The sequence below is a fragment of the Hypanus sabinus genome, chromosome 4 (genome assembly GCF_030144855.1).
Source record: "Hypanus sabinus isolate sHypSab1 chromosome 4, sHypSab1.hap1, whole genome shotgun sequence".
NCBI lineage: Eukaryota > Metazoa > Chordata > Chondrichthyes > Myliobatiformes > Dasyatidae > Hypanus > Hypanus sabinus.
The window spans coordinates 129,814,993-129,839,434 of record NC_082709.1 but is presented as its reverse complement, the minus strand read 5'-3'; the positions used below and the strand labels follow the sequence as shown (position 1 = coordinate 129,839,434).

General features: G+C 39.8%; 1 protein-coding gene across 10 annotated transcripts in view; it reads right to left on the bottom strand.

Annotated features, from left to right (window-relative positions):
* The window catches only part of dmd (dystrophin), a 1,939,431-nt gene that overhangs the window by 209,563 nt on the left and 1,705,426 nt on the right, over positions 1-24,442 (bottom strand). For all 10 annotated transcript variants that reach the window (XM_059968142.1, XM_059968139.1, XM_059968147.1 and 7 more), the window contains 3 exons: positions 11,468-11,624; positions 7,594-7,714; positions 3,666-3,934 (listed from right to left, as the gene is read on the bottom strand). In XM_059968142.1, the coding sequence (XP_059824125.1) occupies positions 3,666-3,934; positions 7,594-7,714; positions 11,468-11,624 (547 nt within the window). The remainder of the gene's footprint in view (positions 1-3,665; positions 3,935-7,593; positions 7,715-11,467; positions 11,625-24,442) is intronic.

Below are 24,442 nucleotides of genomic sequence, written 5' to 3'. Positions count from 1 at the left end.
CAGTGTAGATGACATTTAAGTGCAAGTTTTGGGCTTGACTCCATCATCTCTTGAATAGACTCAGAAACACTCAGCTAATTTTGGGTCCTTTAAGTAACCCTAAACTGGAAAATTCCAAACAAAAAATATTGGCAATTTTATTTTAGCTTCCTTAACTGAAATTTTCTGCATTTTAAGATATTGGCACTGATTAGAAAATCAGAGACCACCTGAAATTAAGTTGTTTGATGAGACTTCTGCAATTGTACCTTCAATGGGTGCTTGAACTATGACTCTAAACAAGGGTGCCCTTGTCTCTTGCTTTAAATCAGGAAAAGTCATATTGCAATACAGCAATTTCACAAACTTTCACTTTACTGCAAAGATTTTGACTTAAGGTAAACGGAAGACCATTATAATGGCTAATTAAGAAAACACCATGCCTCACAAGAAAGAGTTCTTCAATCTTAGTTTTAAATGAACTGCGCATGATTTTGGAAACAAAATCTATTTGCTTACATACCTACTTACCATCAGTCTTTGTTAAATCAGTTTTCAAAATATTGAGTCAAATTACTCATTTTATCATTTGAGGTTGTGTTCAAAGTCAAACAACAATCTAACTAATGAGACAATCTCATTTCCATTCTGTGAGACTCTCTCTACATCCCTGACTAATTACAGTGTGCCTCCTCATGAACTTGATAAATTGATTCTATTTCATTCATTGACTCACTTATACTCCATTAAAATTGCTATTATGGTACCTGAATATCTGATGGCAACATTGCCTAAATGAGTCTTCTGAAATCTTATTAACGACAAACACCTCAATGGCTTGATTTAGTAAAACAGTGCAAGCAGCATTAGAAGTGCCAATTTTACATTGTTCTTATAGAAGTTCAATCTAGTCGCTGATGATAATGGTCCTGCTGCTAATGTCATTAGCCTCACAGACTATCATCTACTCACTAAATGTAATATGTTTACATTAAACAACCTAAAAATCTTGAAAAAAATCTTTCAAGTTACTGTCACAAGATACATTAAATGAAATAATATTTTGGAAGGTAATGAGCCCAAAAAAGAAATCTTGGGTAATGGTTCATTTTATGCTTGAATAATGATACATTTTAGTGGACTATTAATAATAGATTATAGAGGAAGAAGCAGTGGTTATTTTTCAGTGGTCACTCTTGTAATTGGACAGCAGTGATTAGTGTAACCCCTTCCCTCTTCCTTGCCATACCCGCCCAAACCCAGCTATTTATGGATTTATGGGTTACCTCAGGAAAAACACTATACAATTGGAGGTCCCAGGATCTGGATAATTAGCTGTTGGGAAGGAAGCATGTTCTGAGAGAAGGGCTATCATTCAAAATGTATGCTGACACTTCAAAGAATCAATGCATCACTCACATGGATCGAAGATACTGCATAACATTGAAGGAAGTAATTCAACACTTTCCACTTCTGCTATAACTTGGAAAGACCCCTGCTACATCCCCATGCTCTTCAGGTTTCCTCTTTTCAGGTGCATTAATCCAATTCCTTTTCCTTGTGCTGTTAATGACTGTTGGTACTGTGACTTGCACCTTAGCCCCGGATTAATGCTGCTTCGTTTGGCCGCATTCATGGGTTGAATGACAGTTAAACTTGAGCTTCTACACTTCCCAATGAATCTACTAATGTCAAGTGATAACATCTGGTATTAAAAACTGAGTTGGACCTGGGTTTGACCCATCATCTTCGCTACGTTAACTGATTCAAAGCTTGACAGTGGGTTTGGGACTGCATTTGACTTCAGAATCCCAAGAGAAAAAAAAAATCCAAGTTTTTTCTTGTTTATTGCTGACCAATTTCTCAGTTCAAAGCATGACTGGAAAAGCTCATTTTGACAACTCCTTCCCGTTGCACAGTTGAAGGACGTACTACACTATTTTAAACAGGATCAGTCCTCCCAGGATGAGGTATTAAATTGTAGCAGTGTAGTACAGCAACAGACAGTAGCTTCAGCTGAAGGAAAGGGAACAATGGAAGGAATTTGAGAAAAGTTACACGCAGGACTGACAAAACAGTCTGCAATGTCAGATTCTGTCCAAAGCTACTAATTTTGCTTCTATGCTAAAAATTTTGTTACTTTGCTTTGTGATGCTCCCTGTTTTAGAATAACATATAAAAGTACTGGCATAATGTATAATGTACTTTAGTGATATCTCCAGTAGAATAAAGAGAATACAGGAAAGACAAAGACATAATCCCTTTCTTCGATAACAACATCTCCTTCGGCATCCAGAAAAAACGGCTTAGAAGAAAACAGTTCTACCACATCCATGCATAATTTTAAATGGCCACAACTGATTTTTGTCCAACGTTTAGTAATTTCCTCCTGCTGGTTGGGTCCTCACAATTTGGTTCTAGCCAGGTTTTTTGGGGAGGCAGTATGTGAGGACTGGGGAGGAGAAGAAAACCTATTATAAAATCCATCAAATTTAACAACAGGACTTCAGCTATGCTTTCGTTTCATGTTAAGTCTGTCAGCTTTACGGAAGGTATTCTAGCCGGCCATGAATGATGATGGTCCTGAGTAATTTGTAAAGAACTCAGAGAAACCTGGGGCTCAGAGGGCTGTGAGTTGGTGTGGGAACAACAAGACAATGGACCAGTATGCAGGTAGAAGAGAGAAATCAGTCATTAGTCAGCTTGAAGTATAGTTCTGTGGAGTGGGGACGACGGAGGATCTACTGATTATGGCAGGCTTGTTTAAGGGATATGCAAGGTGAATGCCGGGACTATAAAAAGCAACAAATCTGCCTGATCTGGCTCTTTCCTTCTGCATTAAGTTGTTGGAATTCTGGAGCTCTGGGAAACCTGACTAGCCAGTGTCAAATTTAAATAAGACTCCCAGGTACGTGGTGCAAGTCTTAAGTCAAGTGTCCCCATGGTGCAAGAGTGGAGTACAGATACAAATAAATATCGTGAGCAACCCACTGTTGGTAAAATAGGCAGCAGGGCCATTACAAAGCAGATACCTGTTACATTGAATCAATCATTTTTTTAACCTTGTGCTGTGTATCGATTGTTCCTCATGCACAAGTTAAATTGCACTCCATCCTCATATATCTGCATCAATTTTGAAAGACGATTTTGCAAAGTTTGACAGTTATTTTCACAATAGCGAGCCCACAATTTCTTGTTTAGTATCTCAGTGGGCAAGGATCACTGTCAGAAGAGAAATCGGTAAAAGTAGCCTTTGATGCCAGATCTCTGAGATGGAAGAATTTGTACCATGATAGCTAATCCCTCACTCCCAGTCATCTCAGGATAACCTGCTCTTGCATTGACCAAGAATATTTAATTATGCTATGAAGGGGGCAAAATAATTACTCCTTTCTCACTATTCATCATAACAAACACATTTCTCATCAGTTGCTATATAACAAAAGTTCAATAACAAAAATGAAAATGATTGTTTTGGAAACTAAACTCGGATGGCATCTGAGAAATGGTAAAGCTAAATGGGACAACTCTTTGATCTGACCATTGCATGACCCATGACCGGTTTAAAATGGATCCAGTCAAATTGGTTATGAGAGCTGTATGAGATTCAAAGACAAAGGAGTAATAAATTCAGAATTTTCTTTTCAACTATCATTCACATAGCATGTTGCTATATTGCTGTTTACCTTGACTTTTTCAATATGATCCTGCAATGAGTCAATTAGCAGATCCCCTACAGGTTGCCAAGTATCTTTGATAGCTTCAGCCTGTCTCAATTTGAGGTTCAATTCATCCATTGAATCTTGCAATTCCAGTAGTCTCTTCAAGGCATCATCTATACGCTTCTGCCAATCAACAGAGTGAACGCTCAACTTGTCCCATTCCACTTTCACGTCTTCGGCATACTTCCGAATGACTCTCGCAATATTCTGGACATTCTCTTCAGGTGTTTTTTCTGCATTAAGAAACAGGAGAGTTATGTTAAGAAAATTAAGTTCTTGAAAGGAATAAGATTTAACACCTTTGAATGGAATAACATCCTGTCTCCACTCCTTAATATTTACCTGTTTGTCCAGGTTTTGGTTATTCATTTTGTGATACTGTACACTTTTTTAGTTTGATGTTAATGTTTAGATTGCAGTTATGAAAAGCAATATTTCTTTTAGAAGCAATTCATATGAAAAGGACCTATTTCAATCTGGCTTTACTATGCATTCAAGAAAGATCACTGCATTATTAGAGTATACAGCATGCAGAGTAATATTTTTTTGTTAAGTTGGGATATTATGTGATACTTCATAGCATGTAATGTTTCAGAGTTCACACCTCATGACATACTTAGTTCAGCAGTCAGGACACAAGCACATATGCCTTTCAGTAACAGTGAACTGAACATCAATCAGAACTTTCTATGCATCTTTCTGTCCAAGAGAGCCCTATGAGGAGAGACTAATTTGTGAAATCTATCCCAGCAGGTGAGCATGAAATTGCTGTTATGTTTTCACTCAGACCATTCAATGTAGCACAAGTTTTGGTCATTATGTATAAGAACCATGGTTCCTTAAGGTTGTTATAGCCAGGGTTTGGTAATGGGGACAAGCCTCCACTACCTATGAAATACTCCCAATACAGTCAAATAGTCTCTGACAACCAAGTCCAACCACTGGCCTTCACATGTGGCTCAGCTACTAAGCTAAGCTGAACCGTTTCCACTGACAGGAGAAGGGACAAAGGCAGGTTATTGGAACCTTAAAATCAGTCGCTAAAGATGAAACTCTTTAGCCGTGGTTGGCACAGGAGAAAGAAAACTCTGATCTCAAACCTCTGCTCCCTTGTGAATATACCCACTCATGAAGAAGGCTTTGGAAGAAAACTCTGAGGGAAAAATCCAGAGCTGGAGTCCCTAAGGCAGTCCTACTGATGCACCATCAATAACTCTCGGAGACGTGAGGCGAGAGATAGGCTTTTATTAGCTGGAAGAGAGCACTATCAGCAGCAAGAGACCATCACACAACATCCTGGAGACTGAGGGAGGAGCAGTGCCTCCAATCACCTCTATACAGGGGTATGTGGGAGGAGCCACAGGAGCAGTCAGCGGGGGGGGGGGGGGGGGCGTGTCCAGACAGGTGTATGTAGTTCACCACACCTACATTCAGTTTAATGTTGACTGGTAACTCCTGTGACGCTGCTGGTACCAAACTGTATCGGTCTCTATATTCCTTTGTGTTCATCAGGTGCTTGGAGAGGAGGAGCTTGCTACATGGGCAACAGCTTGCTCTCCATATTGGACTGCCCAGGCTTGTGTATCTAGACAGCTAGGGTGCAATATCCACGGTCAACTCTGACCAACGGAGGCCCTTCTAAGAACAGCACTTGACTTTGTTGCTAAATTACTTCACTGAGTATCTGCCAGTCCAATTGGATTTTGACAAAAAATGGCATAGGGGTATAAGCTTGTACTAAATAATGAGTGAGCTACATATGACTGTATTAAAAATAATACAATGCCATAGGATATTTCCCTTTAGTTTTATTTTTTGAAGGGCAAAATCCTGAATTTAAAAGGTGACTGGCTGGGTTAGAGTTGTCAATGCTTGTACTTCATTGGCCTGGGAAGGAAAGTGGAAATATGAATCGCGGTCCTCACTCTTGAACACTGTTCCAGAAACAGATTTGGACGAGGGAAGCAGAATTAACTGTGATGTCAAGTATGGGTGAAAACTATTAACAGTCACTGTCTGCATTTGTAGCTGCAAAAAAAAACCTCATGGGTAAGGTACCAGGAGGTGTTGTGTGTCTGTGGATGTTCAGGTGACATGGGACTACATCATCGAACAAAACAGATAGTAAAACAAAAAGCAAGATATTCCTTTACTTATGCTCACAAAATCCAAATTTCCATATATCTTCAGAGCAACTGCTGAAGCCCAATTTATCCAATGCAGTCAAGTAGCACAACTGTGGAGCAGCTCCTTTATTTGCTGTTCTGGGAACTAACCCAGCCAAAGCTTCCCTTAACGTGGAAATATAATGAAATTCTTAACAACAACGATATTATCAGAGAAACCATTGCAAATAAATTATTGAGCCTGACATTGTGACTGAGTTTAAGAAATCCATCAACCAGGGGTTGCAGCTGCACCAGACAGATTGCAGAACTGGAAGATCACATTGGTTTTCTATAAGCCCAGGACAGACCACACTTAAAGCACAACAGAGAAGTTGAGGCCAGTGCCTGTGAGTTTACAGTGAGCAAAATAAAATAGGCACATACAACACACACAAAATGTTAGAGGAAATTCAGCAGGCCAGGCAGCATCTATGGAAAAGAGTAAACAGTCGAAGTTTCAGGCCAAGATCCATCATCAGGAACTGGCCTGCCGGGTTCCTCCAGTGTTTTGTGGGTGTTGCTTGGATTTCCAGCTGCTGCAGATTTTCTCGTTTTGACGCAAATACAATGCTTTTAAGATCTCCCATCTATACTTAAAACTATTTTGTTTAACTCTGCATCATGTACAAAGATGCTGAGTTTTTCTGTCTGATCTTTTCTCAGATTCCGCATTCTTCAAAGTGTATCTTTATGTGTCCTTTCCTATTTGACGTAAGCATTGGAATTACATATTTACAGCACTTCATGTCTATTGTTCAGGACATAACTAAAAAGCAGCTGCTGTCTTTCTCTGAGAAAGAAAAACTCTGCTACCATTTAGGACTACATCAAAGGCAGTTTTATGCGATGGGTTTGCACTGCCAAAGAAATGCCAGTTGTTATTCAAATTCATTTTAGTTGAACAATAAAAAATGTCACACTGGGGAGACTGCCCCTCTGAGCTGTTCTTAAATTCACCTCCCAGAAGGCAAAGGGCGGCATGGTAATATGCTGTGGCACAGTGTTCCCTTTGATCATCTTATCTTCTTGAGTTTTTTTTGGCCAGAGGGGCAAGAAAATAGGTTCTTAAACATCTGGAATGTTAATCTGTGAACATTGATAACCTGTAATCTGTGAATCTAAGAAATGCACCAATTGATACACTTCAAGTGATGGTACTACGGCTTCATTTACTGCTATCCATTGATGCCCTTTTCAAAAATCATGCTAACTGGGGATTTGGATGCAACAATCCAAACTCCACCACTGAGATTCTGCTTGGGGGGGAACGAACTGGGGAATGACCTAACTAACCTGAGTAGTTTACTTTTTGGAAACAACCAAGCTAGTACTTCACTACTATTAATCTTGAATCTAGAAGTAGGCTTCTAAAATATAACGTTTGGTTAAGTGACTTCTTCAGAAATTCAACTAGGTTTGTTAGGCCTTTACAAATCATTGCTGGATGTTCAGATCAGCTGTTTGATGACCCTTTCCTTGACTATAATCTCCCAGCAACCAGTGTTAGTCTAACTAGTCTAAATGTCATTGATTTCTTTACTTACTTTTCCTAAACCTTGCTAAAAATAAGGCATTGAAATCCATCACATATATGAGTAATTTTAATGATTTAACATTAAAAAATACATCAAACATCCCCAAATGAGTATTACCAATTGATTCTGTATGATTACAGCACAAATTTTATTCCTATTAACCAAACACTACAGGAATTCTGAAGTTACCTTTTGGTACAGATAAAAGACTTTCAGGCCCTCTGATTGACTGATCAGCCAAGAACAAATTCACTGTGTCCAATGTGCTCATGATCACTGGTTCTTTTGCCTTCAGCTCCCGTTTGAAAGTCTAGGGCGAGAAAAGCACATTATATTTCTACTTCTACTTATTTTACAATCACCGATGAAACTACAGTATCAAATAAAACAACAGAAGAATGCGTATGGCAATAGTTGAATATACTTTCTGCAACTTGTGTCCTTATCGAGTTAATACGAGGGGTGATTGATAAATTCTAAGGTGGCTTAAGGTAGAAAGGAGTCAATTTTAGAAAACTAAGCAGATTTATTTTTCAACATAGTCCCCTCCTACATTTACATACTTATCTCCTCATCTCCTTCTACCTTAGGCCACAAACTTATCAATCATCCCTTGTACTCTTGAAAAACCTCTGTTCAATCAGGCATTTCTTTATGTCTACTTTTCCATGGTAAAGGCTGACTGAACACATGAATCAGGTTGATTTAAATCTCATTTTTGACTTTGAATCTTCTCTGTGCTGCAAAGAACATGATTGTTATTCTAACTCCAAAAAGCTTTGGTCTTCATCCCCCCCATTTCTGAAGCCATAACCTACATCGAAAACTCCTTATGCCACCTTCTGTTCTAGAGGAGGAAGAAATCTCCTTGAAGACAGAGATGCTTTCTTTCATCCTTCATACTTGGTGGGTGCTTTGGCATCAGGTGCCTGTTCACTCCTCTCTTACATCTGGTTCTATTGAAGTCAGTGGCAGGTGGGAGCTTAACAAGATAGCTGATCCTGCAGCATTTAATCAGTGCTTCTGACCAGAGACAAAATTTCAAACTTTTTGGTTTAATGCTTAAATTTACCACCTTATTCTGTTGCTTGGGATGGGATCGAGCTTAGATTTCCACGTCATCTGCAGTAAGATGACAAGTTGGCATTCACACTCTACAGTTGTGTGTGAAGAATGGCTACTTGCATGAAGTACCGGTAGACAGGACGCTCTCTTGAATGATTCCCAAAAAAGGAATTTCTTCAATTCCATTTATTCCTGAAAATACATACAACCCTATGTTGACCATCCCAATGGGGATTCAGGACCAACCTTTTTGCAGATTCTATTTTGCAACACCATACTTCAAATTAGAAGCAAAACAAGAATTAGTGAAATATTATTAATTGGACAAATAAGATCTTGCTCTCGTCTTCTTTCTTGATTCTTGACTCTGAAGCTACTTTTCTTTTTCTGTTCTAATGTTCAGCAAATATACTACATGCCCTCAGGGTACATTCAAGCTATCAAATTCATAAGCATAAGACAAAAAAGGTTCATAACAAATTGACTTTATAAAGCACAATAGAGACTAAATGTAGTTCAAAAAATTATTTACTGAAAGGAAGCAACAATCAGTCTACTCAAGTAACTCATTACGTAAAGCAGTATCTGAAGGGGGAGAGGAACTGTTGATATTAGGGGTTAAAACCCTGGATCAGGACTTAACAAATGAAGTGATTCAATCTTGAACTGTAGGTACCTTGCTGAGCGAGGATCCTGCTTTGTTTAAATAACTGGGTTTAAACCTTTTCCAGTACACTACTGACATTAATGTTTGAAATTTATCAGGATTGGTTCCTTGTATTAAGTAATGTAAATAAATAACAAAACTCTAACTGCAATGACATGACTGAGATAGTTGGTACAAGCTAATACTTCAATGTGAATCGAGTATAAAATATATTCAAATTTTTCAAAGTAGGATACAAGATTGTTCTTGCATTATCATCTCCTTGCACATGCTGGCTCACATCTTCATGAAGATAGAAGAAAAAAATAGGAAGAAAGAAAATACAGCTCAAAAAACTGAAAACAAAACCATTACACCATTTGACTTCCATGCAATTATCTTTTGTTCAAGTTCAAAAGATACTGGTTTGCCTTCATAATGAAAGTGATTGCAAATTGATATTACTGCCATCTGTCTCAGCCTTATCCTCAGAATCAAAATTTGTGTTGCTATTAGGCATGGCAATATATAGGATTGTTTTTTTTTATGTTCATTTTGACTGGTTTGGTCTGAATTTAAATTGAATGTTATTCCCAAGCCAGCACTACAATGTGGCAGGAGGCAATCTCTTCCAGGGAAATTTATACTTTTGTATCAGTATCAGGTCAAGCTTCCATTCTCTGGATTCAGGCTGCGTTTATGTTGCTGCACACCTACGTTCTTGGTAAAGCTGCAGTGTGAATATATGTTTGGAGAGTTTTTAAAAATAGTTTTACCAGCAATGATCAATGAAGAGCTCAGAGTTTCCATTAAATACTCAAAGAAGCAGCTTCCCATTAAAGATTTTTCAGCCTCCCACTTCTAACACCATTCGTAAGTGACCAAAGAAATGGATTGGAAAAGCAAAAATATTGTGTTTGCATTCTTTAAGAAAATTCTGAAAATGAACTATACGGCCTAACAAAACTGAAGATTTTTCATGTCATAAAACAACGGAAACATAGAAAACCTACAGCACAATACAGGCTCTTCGTTCCACAAAGCTGTGCTGAACACATAATTACTTCAGAAATTACCTAGGGTTACCCATAGCCCTATATTTTACTAAGCGCCATGTACCTATCCAAAAGTCACTTAAAAGACCCTATTGTATCCACCTCCAGCGCCATCGCTGGTAGCCCATTCCACACACTAACCTCTCTCTGCGTGAAAAATTTACCCCTGACATCTTCTCTGTAATTACTTCCAAGCATCTTAAAATTGTGCTCTCCCATGTTAGCTGTTTCAGCCCTGGAAAAAAGCCTCTGACTATCCACACGATCAATGCCTCTCATCATCTTATTCACTTCTATCAGGTCACCTCTCATCCTTCACCACTCCAAGGAGAAAAGGTCAAGTTCACTCAACCTATTCTCATAAGGCATGCTCCCCAATCCAGGCAACATCCTTGTAAATCTCCTCTGTAACCTTCATGGTTTCCACATCCTTCCTGTAGTGAAGTGACCAGAACTGAGCACAGCACTCAAAGTGGGGTCCGACCAGGGTCCTAAGTAGCTGTAACATTACCTCTAGGCTCTTAAAGTCAATCCCATGGCTGATGAAGGCTAATGCACTGTATGCCTTCTCAACCACAGTGTCAATCTGTGCAGCTGCTTTGAGTGTCCTATGGACTTGGACCCCAAGATCCCTCTGATCCTCCACACTGTCAAGAGTTTTGCCATTAATACTATATTCTGCCATCATATTTGACCTACCAAAATGAACCACTTCACACTTCCTGGGTTGAACTCCATCTGCCACTTCTCAGCCCAATTTTGCATCCTATCAATCTCCCGCTGTAACCTCTGACAGCCCTCCACACTATCCACAACACTGCCAACCTTTGTGTCATCAGCAAACTTACTAACCCATTCCTTCACTTCCTCATCCAGGTTATTTATAAAAATCACCACTAGTCACCGAACTTTGTGCAGAATATGACTCGTCTACAACCACTCCTTGCCTTCTGTGGGCAAGCCAATTCTGGATCCACAAAGCAAGGTCCATTTGGATCCCATGCCTCCTTACTTTCTCAATAAGCCTTGTTTAAGCAATGTTTAAACAAAATACAAATATACTTTTCACCAACTTGCGTAGCAATGCTTGACATGACTATTTGTAAAAATGCAGTGATGAACTTTGCTTTGTTTGGAAGTAATATTATTTAAGCAATAATCCAATTAAGGTTACAGAGAGCTCAAAGAACTTAAGGAAGACAATTATTCATTGAAGCTAATCAGAATCTGCAGGCAGGCATAATATTTGAAATACACTTTGAGCTAAAATTTGAAAAAAAAATTGTATTTCCCTTACTCGGTGAACATCATTCTGCTGTTGCACTATGGGAACATCACCACCAATAGGCATTTGCCTCCTTAGTTCATCATTCTTCAAATTCATCCATGTCAGTAAGTCCTGGAGGGAGATCTTCAGCCGCTTCCACTGCTCAGCGTTTGTTTCCAGACAGGCTCTATAAGCAAAGAGAAAACCCACAGCATTCTTATTGCTCCAATTACAACAAAACAACCATGTTATCATAACATATATCTAATGAAGAGACAATGATAAACTAGTATTCAAATCAAAGCTCCAAAGCCATGTTTAAGTTTGCTGATGACACAGCTGTTGTTTGCCGATTGGAAGTTGGTGACAAATTGGCATGAACGAGTGAGACTAAAGATCTGGTTGAGTAATGCCAGAACAACACCTCTCACTCAACGTCAACAAAACCGAAGAGCTGATAATTGACCACAGAAGGAAGAAACCAAGGGTCCGTGAGCCAGTCCTCATTATGGGATCAAAGGTGGAGAGGATCGGTAACTTTAAATTTCTTGCTGTTAATATATCTGAGAATCTGTCCCAGGACAAACACATAAGTGCAATTACAAAGAATTCTTTCCTGGTTTGTGCAGATTCAGCATGTCATCTAAAACTTTGTCAAACTTCTATAGATGTACAGTGGAAAGTATCTTGACTGGTTGCATCGTGGCCTGGTATGGAAACACTATTGCCCAAGGATGGAAAAATGCAGCGGATACAGCCCAGCCATTACAAGAAAAGCCCTCTCCACCACTGAGCACACCTACAAGGAACACAACCACAAAAAAGGATCATCAAGGACTCCCATCATCTCTTCTCAATGTTGACATTCAGAAGGAGCTATAGGAGCCTTGAGTCCCACACCACCAGGTTCAGGAATGGTTATTGCTAACTCACTGATTATTATTGCTTATTGTTATTATCATTTTTTATCATTGAGGTGAACTACTGTTGTATCATCAGCGAAGTTGATGATGTTGTTTTAGCTGGATCTGGCAGTGAGTCAGCAGTGTGGATATCAGCGGGCTGGGCACACAGCCCTGGGGGTGGGTGTGGCATGGTACTAGTGCTCATTGTGATGGAGCTTGAGATTTTGCTGCCAACATAGACTGACTGGGATCTTTCCATCAACAATTCCAAGATCCAGTTACAGAGACAGCTGTTGAACCCCAGCGATGACGGTTTACCCACCAGGCTCTGAGGAATTATTGTATTAAAGGTCGAGCTGAAGTCAACGAACAACATCCTGGAGTAGGAGGCATCATTTTCTAGGTGGGACAGGATGGAGTGGAGGGGGCTGAGGCGATGACATTATTATTATTATTTTTATTTGTACTGTTTGTCTTATTTTGCACATTTGGTCGTTCGTTAATCTTTGTGTGTACATTCTATTAAATTTCCTTGTTTGATTGTGAATGCCTGCAAAAAATGAATTTCAAGGCAGTATGAGGTGACATGTATGCAGTTTGATAATAAATTTACTTTGACCTTTGAAATCAGTACCCAATAACTTGACTGGAAAAGGAGAGAAAATGGGGATGGGGGGAACATCAAAAGAATGTAATGCAATGTATTCAACTCACTGTGCTGTTAGTAATTCACAAAATAAATCTTGATGCAATATTTCAGTCCAGCCAACTTTTGGAGGTAGAAAATATTCTATTATTTAGCAATACAATGAACATTAATTTGAGGGACCACTCTTGATGACAGCTATGCAGGTACAGTTCACCAAACTTTCTGGACCAATGAAGCAGTAAATTGCTGCAGCCAGAATTCCAAGAGCTTCCAGCTGCCATTAATTATCTGAAAATAATTTGAAAATCATTCTGTGTAACAATAATTACATATCTAACTATGGACCAACCATATTTGATAAAGAAAAGATAACAAGCTTGGAAAACGGCAGCAGCAGTTCAATCCACACTTTTTTTTGAGTCAGGTGGACATTGGAGTCTGTTTGAAGGACAGATTCTGGAGGATTTCTAACAGCTTAAGGAGGATAAAGATCTTGAGTGAGCTCTGCTAAACACTGTTGCTCAATGTGTAAAAACCCTGAAAATACTGATCTATTTTTTCTGATTAAGCTCAGTACACATTGAGAAAGATTTCAATATCATGACCTCAAAATCTTCCTAGATCCCTTTCTTAATTAACTGCTATCCACACCCTTATTGGCAATCACACTCATTTAAAATGCGACTTTGAGTTATTTGCCTACAAAGACATACAGGTGAGCAGAACACACAGAGCCACTGCCTCACACATCAGAGACCTGGGTACAAAATTGACCTCAGCTGCTACGTGTGTGGAATTTTCATGTTCTCCCTGTGACTATATGGGTTTCCTCCCATATCCTGACAGTGTGCAGGTTTTGAAATACCCCTGGTGTGTAGACTATTGAGGGGGAATTGATGAGAAGGTGGGATGAATAAGAAAATATAGTTTTAAGATGTCGATATGTGATTGATGGTCTGCGCAAAACCAGTGGGAGGTGATACTTGACTCTTATAAGTTTACTACTCCTGATTAAATGATTCAATAAATCCCAGAAATTTCCAAAGATTCAGATTTATGTACATCAAAACATAGAGTGAAAAATGCTGTGTGTGTTAACAAGCAACACACCCAAGGATGTGCTGGGGACAGCTTGCAAAGTCACCACACATTCCGGCTGCAACACACGTGGCTACAATGTTCAACATTACAATGATACAACACAAGACACACACACACACACACACACACACACACACACACACACACACACACACACACACACACACACACACACACACACACACACACACACACACACACACACACACCCCCACTCTCTCCATCCCCAGGCCAGGCTGCCTCAAGACCTCCAGTTCTTGGCCCCAGACTCCCAAACTTGCAGAAATCAGGCTTCCAACCTCCATTCTCTGGTCTGGACTCAACCCCTATCTCCTGATTCATGGACTTCGGTCTATCACATTTCCAGCTTTCTATCTCCAGTCTTGGTGAGTTCTGGACTTCAACCATCAGCTTTGCCCTCCAAAGTTCAATGCTGAAAGTAAATTTATTTTCAAAGTACATGTATGTCACCATATACTACCCTGAGATTTAGTTTTGTGGGTATTCACAGTTAATACAAAGAAACACAATAGAATCAATGAAAAACCTCACACAACAAAGGTAGACAAACAACCATTGTGCAAAAGACTTCAAACCGTGCAAATACAAAAACAGAAATAAAATCTAAAATGATAACAATAAATAAATAAGCAATTAATATCTGGAACATATATTGTAGAGCCCTTGAAAGTGAGTCCGTAGGTTGTGGAATCAGTTCAGTGTTGGGCTGAGTGAAGTTATCCCTCTGGTTCAAGAGCCTGATGGTTGAGGAGTAGAAACTATTCCTGAACCTGATGGTGTGGGACTTGAGGGTTCTGTACTTACTTTCTGATAGCAGCTGTGAGAAGAACGAATGAACTGGATGGTGGAGGCCCATGATGATGAATGCTGCTTTCTTGTGACAGCACTCATTGAAGATGTGCTCAGTGGTGGAGAGGCCTTTACCCATGATTAATAATCTGCTCTCAGGTTTGGCTAAACTTCAGTGAGAGGTTTGTTTGTCAACAGATTTTCAATCTCCCTCTTATATGTTGATTCATCACCACCTTTGATTTGGCCAATAACAGTGCTGTTCTTCAGCAAACATAAATATGATATTTGAGCTCTACTTAGCCTCTCAGTCATAAGTATAAAGTGAGTTGTGTAGGTGGTTAAGCACGCAGTAAGCACACTTGTGGTGTACCTGTGCTGATGGAGACTATGGAGATGACGTTGCTGCCAATCTGAACTGACTGGGGTCTGCAAGTTGAGGATCCAGTTGCACAAGGAGGTGTTGACACCTAGGTCTTGGAGCTTATTGTTCTGCTTTGAAGGGATGATAGTATTGAATGCAGAGCTGCAGCCAATGAAGAACATCCTAATGTATGGATCTTTACTGTCCAGATGTTCCAGTGTTGAGTAAAGAGCCAATGAAATGGCAAATGTTGGTGATTTGCTGGGATGTGAGGCAAATTAGAGTGGATCAAGTTGCTCCTCAGGCAGGACTTTATCTGTTTCATCACCAACCTCAGAAAGCACTTCATCACCATGGATGTAAGTGCTGCTGGACAGCAGTCATTTAAGAAGGTTACCACTTTCTTCAGGACTTTGCCATTCTCTGGGTTTGACCTATGGACCTTGATTGACCTGACCTCTGGGATAATTGACCTTTGACCACGCAGTACCTCTGGCTTGAACATTCAAACTTCTATTCTGATCCTAGTGGCCTGTAGGGAGGTGGAGGAGTGGGAGTCACTGGCCTGAACAGACTTGGAACTCCACATACCGGGAATAGCTGGTCTGCTCCGTCACTGTTGACATGACCTGACCCAATCTCCAGATTGCTGACCTGTGACCGCAGAACGTTCCAGCCTGAACCCCAGACACAGGCTACTGCCCCAGACTCTTTATTCTCCCTCATCCCTATCCCTAAACCCTAATATGACCCCTAACCCCACCCCCAACACTGTCTCCCAAACCATCCCTACAAACCTAAAAAAAACTAAGGTTGAACCATGGCAGACATTGTAGATAGGAGCCAACTCAACCCAGACTCTGGCTCCTGCTCCTGATTCATCATTTACTGGTCTGACCTTTAACTATCCCTAATTTTCGGGGAGCTCCTTTCTGGGGAACGCGCTAAGATGGTAGCGTGATATTAATATGCAGCAGCCTCTCTGGACTCTGGATTGGGGATTGCCAAACGTTATGTGGATTTTCTGGTGTAGTCTGTTAGTCATGTGCTTTTGTGATATCATTCTGGAGGAACGTTGTTTCATTTTTTAACTGCATTGCAGTTGTGGTTTCTAAATGACAATAAACTGAAATTCAATTCAATTCAATTTGTGTCTTTAACCCCTAACCCAGGGGTCGGCAACCATTACCACTGAAAGAGCCATATGGACCCATTTCTCACAGAAAAGAAAACACTGGGAGCCACAAAACCCGTTTGACATTTAAAATGAAATAACACTGCATACAATGGTTTTTTTTTGCCTTTATGCTATGTATAAACAAACTATAATGCGTTATATTTATGAAATTGATGATCTCCTGCAGAGAAAACGAAATTACATTTCTGCATGCAACAAAAACATTTTGCACTCCGAAAAAAAGACGTTGGGTTGAAGGTTACTCCATAGTTAGCCAACCTTCGATCGAAAAATTAAAAGAAATCGCGCACTGGAGGGTGTCAGGGATTGGCAGTGGTGACGTATATTAATAGCGATAAAAAACACGTTGTGGCGGCACTGCAGTCAAAGATAACTTTATTCGAACTAAACAGCCTTGCTTTAAAGCCTCCCTCAACCTGCCCCCCATGGGCGCGGATGCTCCAAAAGACACGTATTCACAAACCCCCGTAGGCTATCTCCCTTAGCCGGAACGCTGGCTAATTGTGAGCTGGTTCGGATGCGCCAGGAAATGGGTCGCCACAACGTTTTATTTAGATTGTACAAGATCACCATAATCTTTAAATTTCGAATTACATTTCAAAATCTAACAAACCACGGGGAGCCGCAGCACAGAGATGAAAGAGCCGCGGGTTGCCGACTCCTGCCCTAACCTGACAGCTAACTCTACATGCTGTCCCCAAAACACTCAATATAAATCTCAAAAACAACAAGGTCTGAACCATAACATTGACAGACATTGCAGCTTGACGCCATCTTGACATGAAGAGAGGAGCATTGGCCTATCTGGATTGCAGATGGGTCAATATTTGCAACATAGCCAAGATTTAGGGTCACACAAGATGAGGGACCCTTTGACCAGTTACCAATAGGGATTCTGTTCTCGAGGCACATCGAGGACAAAAGGAAAAAGTCTTTGATATTAAAAAAAAGCACATGCCTCTTCATGAATTCTACCATCATCCAGTTTGGCAGCTCTGCAATCGAGTTGTCAGTATTGGATGCTTTATGGATCAAGTTTCTCCAAAAACTCTCAAAATGCATATCAATGCCCATTTAAATTAGACTCCATGAATCAGAGCTGTACAGCCAAATAACTTTTTTGTTGTTTCAACAGGATCACTTAATAAGTAAGCATGTGTGAAAAAAAACAAAAAGAAGTTGACATCTTTATTGATAACCCATGAATAATCCTCTGTCTATTTCTGGCTCCTGAAGGCAGAGAGAATATTACTGCTATCTGATGTTGCCAGTTTTTGGACAAGATGAATCTTTCTGTCAATATATTTGCATTTTGAACAGTTTTTTTGTCACCCAGAGACTTGTTCAGTCTGATACAAGTTAAAAACAGTTGCTTAGTCCACATCTTAATAATTCCTCAACAGCCTGCAGTAATTGCTTGGGAAGTGATGTTGCTTGAGACAAAGCTCTCCCTCTTTAACTATTCATTCACTGTTTGAATTGCAACTCTACAGAAACTCTTGGAAGAAAGCACTAATCACAAACAAATGATTAAAAACAAAGTAGAATAGTGTCTGGATGTAACTGCTGGTGTTCATTGAAGGAAATGAACTGGCTCAGTGCATGGCGTCTCATATTTTCAGATTCAGATTCATTTATTTATCACATGCACATCAAAACAGTGAAATGCGCTGTTGGTATTAACAACCAACATGACCCAAGTATGTGCTGGGGACAGACTGCAAGTGTTGACACACATTCCAGTGCCAACAAAACATGCCCAGAGTACTCTGGCAAGTAGTGGAAGCCTAAAGTTCAGAATGTTTGGTTTCCACAACTTCAACTCCACATGTTTAATTTCATAAGACCTCTGCTGGCTTTTCAAGATGAAAATCTTAGCCTACAAATACCTAGCACACAAGTGGGCAAGCAGGAGTTATGAGGCATTTTGCTGAAAAGAATGACATACCCTCTGGTGGGAAATATTGCCTCCAACTAGATGATAACATTTCGCATAGAAGCACCATAACCAGAAAACTTATCTGCAGCACATCTGTTATAAAAAACACTTGGCTTGAATACACTTGACAGAAAAGAGGCCCTCTGTTCATCAGGTTTGAATATGGATGTTATGTCCTAGCTAAGTTATTGATATGCAAGCCAGACACAAACCAGGACAGTACGATGAGGCTTGCCCTCTCCACACAGCTGATGAATCCAAAGGGGCAGCAGAAACTGATACAGTTTGGCACCAGCAGTGTTGCAGGAGTTGCCAGATAATATTGATCTGAACATAAGACTACCTTCGGGACTCCAGCGCTGTATTTTTTCTTGGATTTACTCCCGAAGCCTTCCCCATAAGGGGGTATAGCTACAAGGCAGTGGAGGTTTGAGATCAGACATTTCCTTCTCCAGGTGATAATATATGCCTCATATCAAGTATTGTATCTGCCTATCAAACCCCTTTCTGGTGGCACAACTTGCTGATGTAGTGAATTGCTGAACCATGCAACCCGGAGGTCTCCACAGTGACATGGGTCTGTTCTCAAACTGCCAATTTTATTTCAGGAGTTCTGAGCCAGAGAAAATGTGGCTAAGGCTCCTGATCAAATCACTATCTGACAACCACAATTGGATACAGGTGCACATGGACAAGAGACTAAACTATGAATAACTAAGTCATTCATTTTCTGGGAACATGTACAAAAGTTAGCACCTGTGCAGTTAGAAGGCTGGAAAACCCACTGGCATCTGTAGGACCATGTCTAGAAACTAATGAAGATGAACAGGAAAATGCTAACAATGAAGTATATACAGTGGATTCCAGTTAATTGGGCAATTGGGGCAGCCCCTTACAGGGACAAGTCTTAAAGACCAAAAACAACTTGAGAAAATTGGAACTACAAAGAATTTGAAGGTATCAACTATCATCTTGAATGTTACAATGAAAATGAAGATTTGGAGGAAGCAATTGTCAAAAGCATTATATGAAGGCAGTCCATTATCTACAGCCCATTATCAGTTGTCTGTGCTGACTTTGTTCATTTACAGTCAAAGGAACATGGCAGCATTCACTGAATGAATTCCTCCATAGATAATTATTGGAAACAAGTACACAATTTTATAGTACTGCAGAAACATTGGTAGCATTCTAATTTGTTATTTATTTCAGTTTAATACACAATTAGTTACTAATTTTGCCTTTTTTTATGACTTTTTAACTTTTTCCATGAAACAGCCTAATTGAGGCAGCTGCTTAATTGGGCCAAAATTTTACATGTCTCAATGAACAGGAATTGTCTGCCCATGCATTTCTGGAGCAGCATACATATTTCTTGTGCTATAGACACCTTATTGAAAATTAAAACTGTTTCATTGTTGCAAATATTGGTATTCACATTTTTCAATTGAAAGTACTGACAACATCGAAAAACTATGAGCCAAGTAATTACTTAATCTAATCAATATATGAACAGGATAAAAAGATTTTTATTCCTCATAGTTAAAATAGGCATGAATCTAAACAGGAAAAAAAAAGCCAGCAATCCTTCCCACTGACAAATGGATTAAAGTATTATGGGGCATAACATCTCCAGAAAATTGACCTATTCACTGTTACTGAGGCAGCATCAGTTTGAGAAGGTCTGCTTCCCACCATCTCTTGGCTTGTCCTCCCACCACCCCCACACCCCCAACAGGACCACCTTCTGGATTTCCACAGACAAGTAACTAATCCGATTTCACCTCCAAGAAGAGATCGATGTCCTTCCAAGCTCAGACAACAGATTTTACACCGTATGATGTGTGAAGATAAGCAATTCTATGAACATTGCCTATATTTCAGAAATAGGTCTGCACATCAGAGGAAACCCTCCTGAACATGAGAGAGAAAATTTCCTATTTGTGGCATCGGTTATAGAAATAAAATCTATAAATGTTGAAATGAAATGAGAAATCATTTTGTGTAATCCATCAAAATTATTTGTTTGTGTTTTTACAACAGATTCCTATTATTTATTAATAGACAGTACAAGCTGGGTTAAAACATTGAGAGATAAAATAAATGAAATCCGTGTGAAAGTAGTCCAGCAATGATTGTGGAGTTGAATGACTGACAGGTGCTTGTAAGGAAGCTTAGTCTTTAGAGCGACCTGAAATCCTATTACAAGTCAGTATATTGGATTTATTTAAATGAGGGATTGATAACATCTGGATAAAGAAATGGAATCATCTTTGGATGCTGAGGCATGTCTGATACTCTGTCAAAGCAATCATCACAATGCAAGAAGACAAGGTTTGCTTTTATTACTTTTCAAAAAAAAAAAGGAAAATGAAAACATACTGTTGTAGAAATTCTTTATCAAGACTGAGTGGAACATACATCTCATTAAAATGAAGAATACCCAGTTCATGTTACCAGTACAGACTTGGCTGACAAATGATTCAAGCAGCATTCTGCTCTAAAGATAAATTAATACACAAGAAAGCAAATATACTGATTGAATCTGATATCAGCAGTTAGTTGCCCTCCAGAAGTTCAATGGTGTGCTTGAAGAACTTGCTAATGAGAAATAACTCAGTTTTGAACCCTGGCCTATGCTGAGTTAGAAAATACACACATCATCTCATTTGGACATACAAGGCTAAGATTGGGATTTACATCAGCCAACTCAGAGGAAAATAAATCAGCTATCTGTGATGTTACAGCACACAAGGATCCCAGTAGGCCCACTGTCTCTGTGCAAGAACAATACAGCTCAACCCACGTCCTAGCATTCTGCACATATGCTTGCAATTTCTTTCATTCCAGATACTTAACCCACTCCCTTTGGAATGTTACAATTAAATCTGCCTTCACTACATCCCCTGGCAGTGCCCCAACAGACCTTAACCACTCACTGTGCAAAATATATTTTCTTTGCGTCACTTTTGATTATTTTGCCAATCACCTTCATAATTAATTGCTCCTTCTTGACTCCTCTGTCAAAGGAAGCACGTCCCCTCTAACTGCTCTCTCTTTACTGCTACTGATTTTAAATACCTCTCAGTGATCCCCAGATTTCGAGAACAATGACAGCTTTTCCTGTCTAGTCACATAGCCAGAAGACCCTCATGCCTGGAATCACGTTAGTAAATGCCTTCTGTAGCCTCTCTAAAGGCTTCATATCTTTCCTAAAGTGTGTCACCCAGAAATGGACTCAGTTGTGTTCAGGTGCTGGGGTTGAGAACTTCGTTCATCTGAGTGAATATGGCAAATAGCCAGTCCAACAATGTCGACACCAGGGACAAAAGTGCGCATCACTAACACATCTACTGCCTCAGGAGACTAAAGAAATTTGGCATGTCCTTGTTGACCCTTATCAATTTTAAATGAAACACCACAGAAAGGGATGCATCATAGCAACTATGGCAACAGCTCTGCCCACAAATGCAACAAACTGAAGAAAGTTGTAGGCACACCTCAGCATATCATGGAAACGAACCTTCCCTCCATGTACCCTGTCTATTCTTGCTGCCTCAGTGAAGAAACCAAAATAATGATTGATCTCTCTCAGCCTGTACATTCTCCATTCTCCCATTGGACAGAAGACACATAAGCCTGGAAGCACAAACTACCAGGCTCAAGGACTGCTTCAACCATGCTGTTATAAAGCAAGTGAAAGTTTCTTTAGAACTAACAGATGGACTCTTGACCTCACAACTAGCTTTTTATGATCTTGCACCTTACTGTCTTACTTGTGTTACGCCTGCAGCCCCCTCCTTTTTGAGAATCGCAGGAACGCTATTGATTTGGGTCAGGAGACCCAGGAAATGAGAGAGAGAGACGTGCAGAATGTCTTGACCCCCCCCCCCCGGCGATATAAAAGCTACGGGAAACGGCCATTGTCTCTTGGAGACGGACTTGTGTATTACAAAACTGTGCTATGTGGAAGCCCTCAGGCAAAGTGGGCTGGTTGAGGGAGGGATTGCATCACCCCAACCTGACTGACATCTGAGACCCTGTGAGTCAGGGTAAAAGAGGGTCTGTGGGAACAGCCTCTCAGACGCACCAGAAGAAATGCTAGCGATCCCCTAATAGCGGAAGCCGGTGGGGAGGCCACGTACGTTCGGTTCCATTTGCCCCGGAACAGGTGGCTTTTACCATGGGAGACTGGCTTTTAGCTAACAACGGGGAAACCAATTCCCAACAACTCTCGAAGGATTGACATCATAAAAGGACTGGGCAAGTTTTAACCCGTCTTTCTCTCAAACCAAAACGCTGCAGCTTGAACGAACTAACAATGACTTTTATATTTCCATCGGACAATACATTATCCCCTAGACAACGATAGAGCTATTTCTTATTGATTATTATTATTATTATACCCGTGCTTTTAGATTTAGTATTGACGACGTATATTATCTGTATGTTTGCATTGATAATATTTTGTGTATTTTTATCAATAAATACTGTTAAAATAGTACCATCAGACTTCAACGGACCTCTCTATCTTTGCTGGTAAGTGACCCAGTTACGGGGTACGTAACACCTGCATTGCACTTCCTCAGTAGCTGTTCGACTTTATTCTGTACTCTGTCATTGTTTTACCTTGTACTACCTCGATGCACAGTGTAATGAATTGATCTGTCTGAACAGAATGCAAGGCAAGCTTTTTACTGCACCTCACTATATGATACGATAATAAACTAATTCTACTTCCAAATACATCAATTGTAGCCTTTTAGAAAGTTCTTCATACCATTTTTGCTCTTGGACTCCCTCTTTTGAAAAAACAAAGTTCAGGATCACTTCTGCTCTTTCAACATTTTCTCAACCTGCATACCTCCTTTAACAAAACACATAAACATACCCCCTGATCTCTTTATTCTACCAATGCTTTTAAAATTCTGACCAAAGCATCACATCTCAGCACTAAAAGTCATCTGCCCATTCCAACACCCAAGTATTTCTTCTTGAAATCTTTTAATATTCTCTTCACAGTTCATTATTCCTTCAAGTTATGCTTCATCTCTCAGTTTGAAAAGCATGCCTTATGCATTCAATCCAAGTCAGAAAAAACATTATGAAAAGCAGCAGCTTTAATTCTCTACTGAACGTTTCATCATCACCTACCACCACTTTCTCCAAGGCCTAAAGAGCATCCGTGTACTGCAACCCCATGTTCCTTCTACTAACTCAATTTTCTATCCATTCTGCTATCTTCACTTTTAATCCCTGGTTTTCAGTCTTGAAGCCAAGCCCATTCTGTGGCATCATGCCAAACGTGCTTCATAAATGCACTTATAACTGTGAAAAACACTTCCCTGTCAATGTCCCCTGTTAATTTTTCAGAAACCATGAACAAGTTAGACATAAGTTGACCTAACTAATCCATTTCTGCTCCTTCTAATCAATCTGCACTACACTTTCTGCTAATTCTACTACTGATCGTTATTTCTAATTTGCTTTTGGTGTGCTCCTCCATATACACAAAAATTCTGTAGATGCTGGAAATCCAAAGCAACACATGAAAATAATAGAGGAGCTTATCTAGTCAGTCAGCATCGAAAGAAGGCAATAAATAGTCAACGCTATGAGCCGAGGGTCTCAGCCTGCAATGTCAGTTGTCCATTCCATTCCATAGATGCTGCCTGACCTGCTGAGTTCCTCCAGCATTTTGTGTGTGGTGCTTCTCCACATACCTGTCTGGAACAAGACTGTAATATTTGTAATTTTCCTGTCTTAAAGCATCACCTTTCGATCTGTGGTAATAGAGTTATAGTGCACAGAGTCCCTTTCCTTCTGTAACTTGCTGTATTTGCCTTCAGCCTCATAGAACAAAATTTATTTCTGCTCTTCATTTGGTCCCACCTCTCCTCTTACAGCCCCTTTCCTGTTTATATCTTGATGGAATATTTTTGATTTCCCTTTCATGCTTATTAATGATCTTTTCTTTTGTTCTCTTTTTGTCTCTCTTAATTCCTTGTCACTTATACTTATGTGATCAGTGCTGGAAGA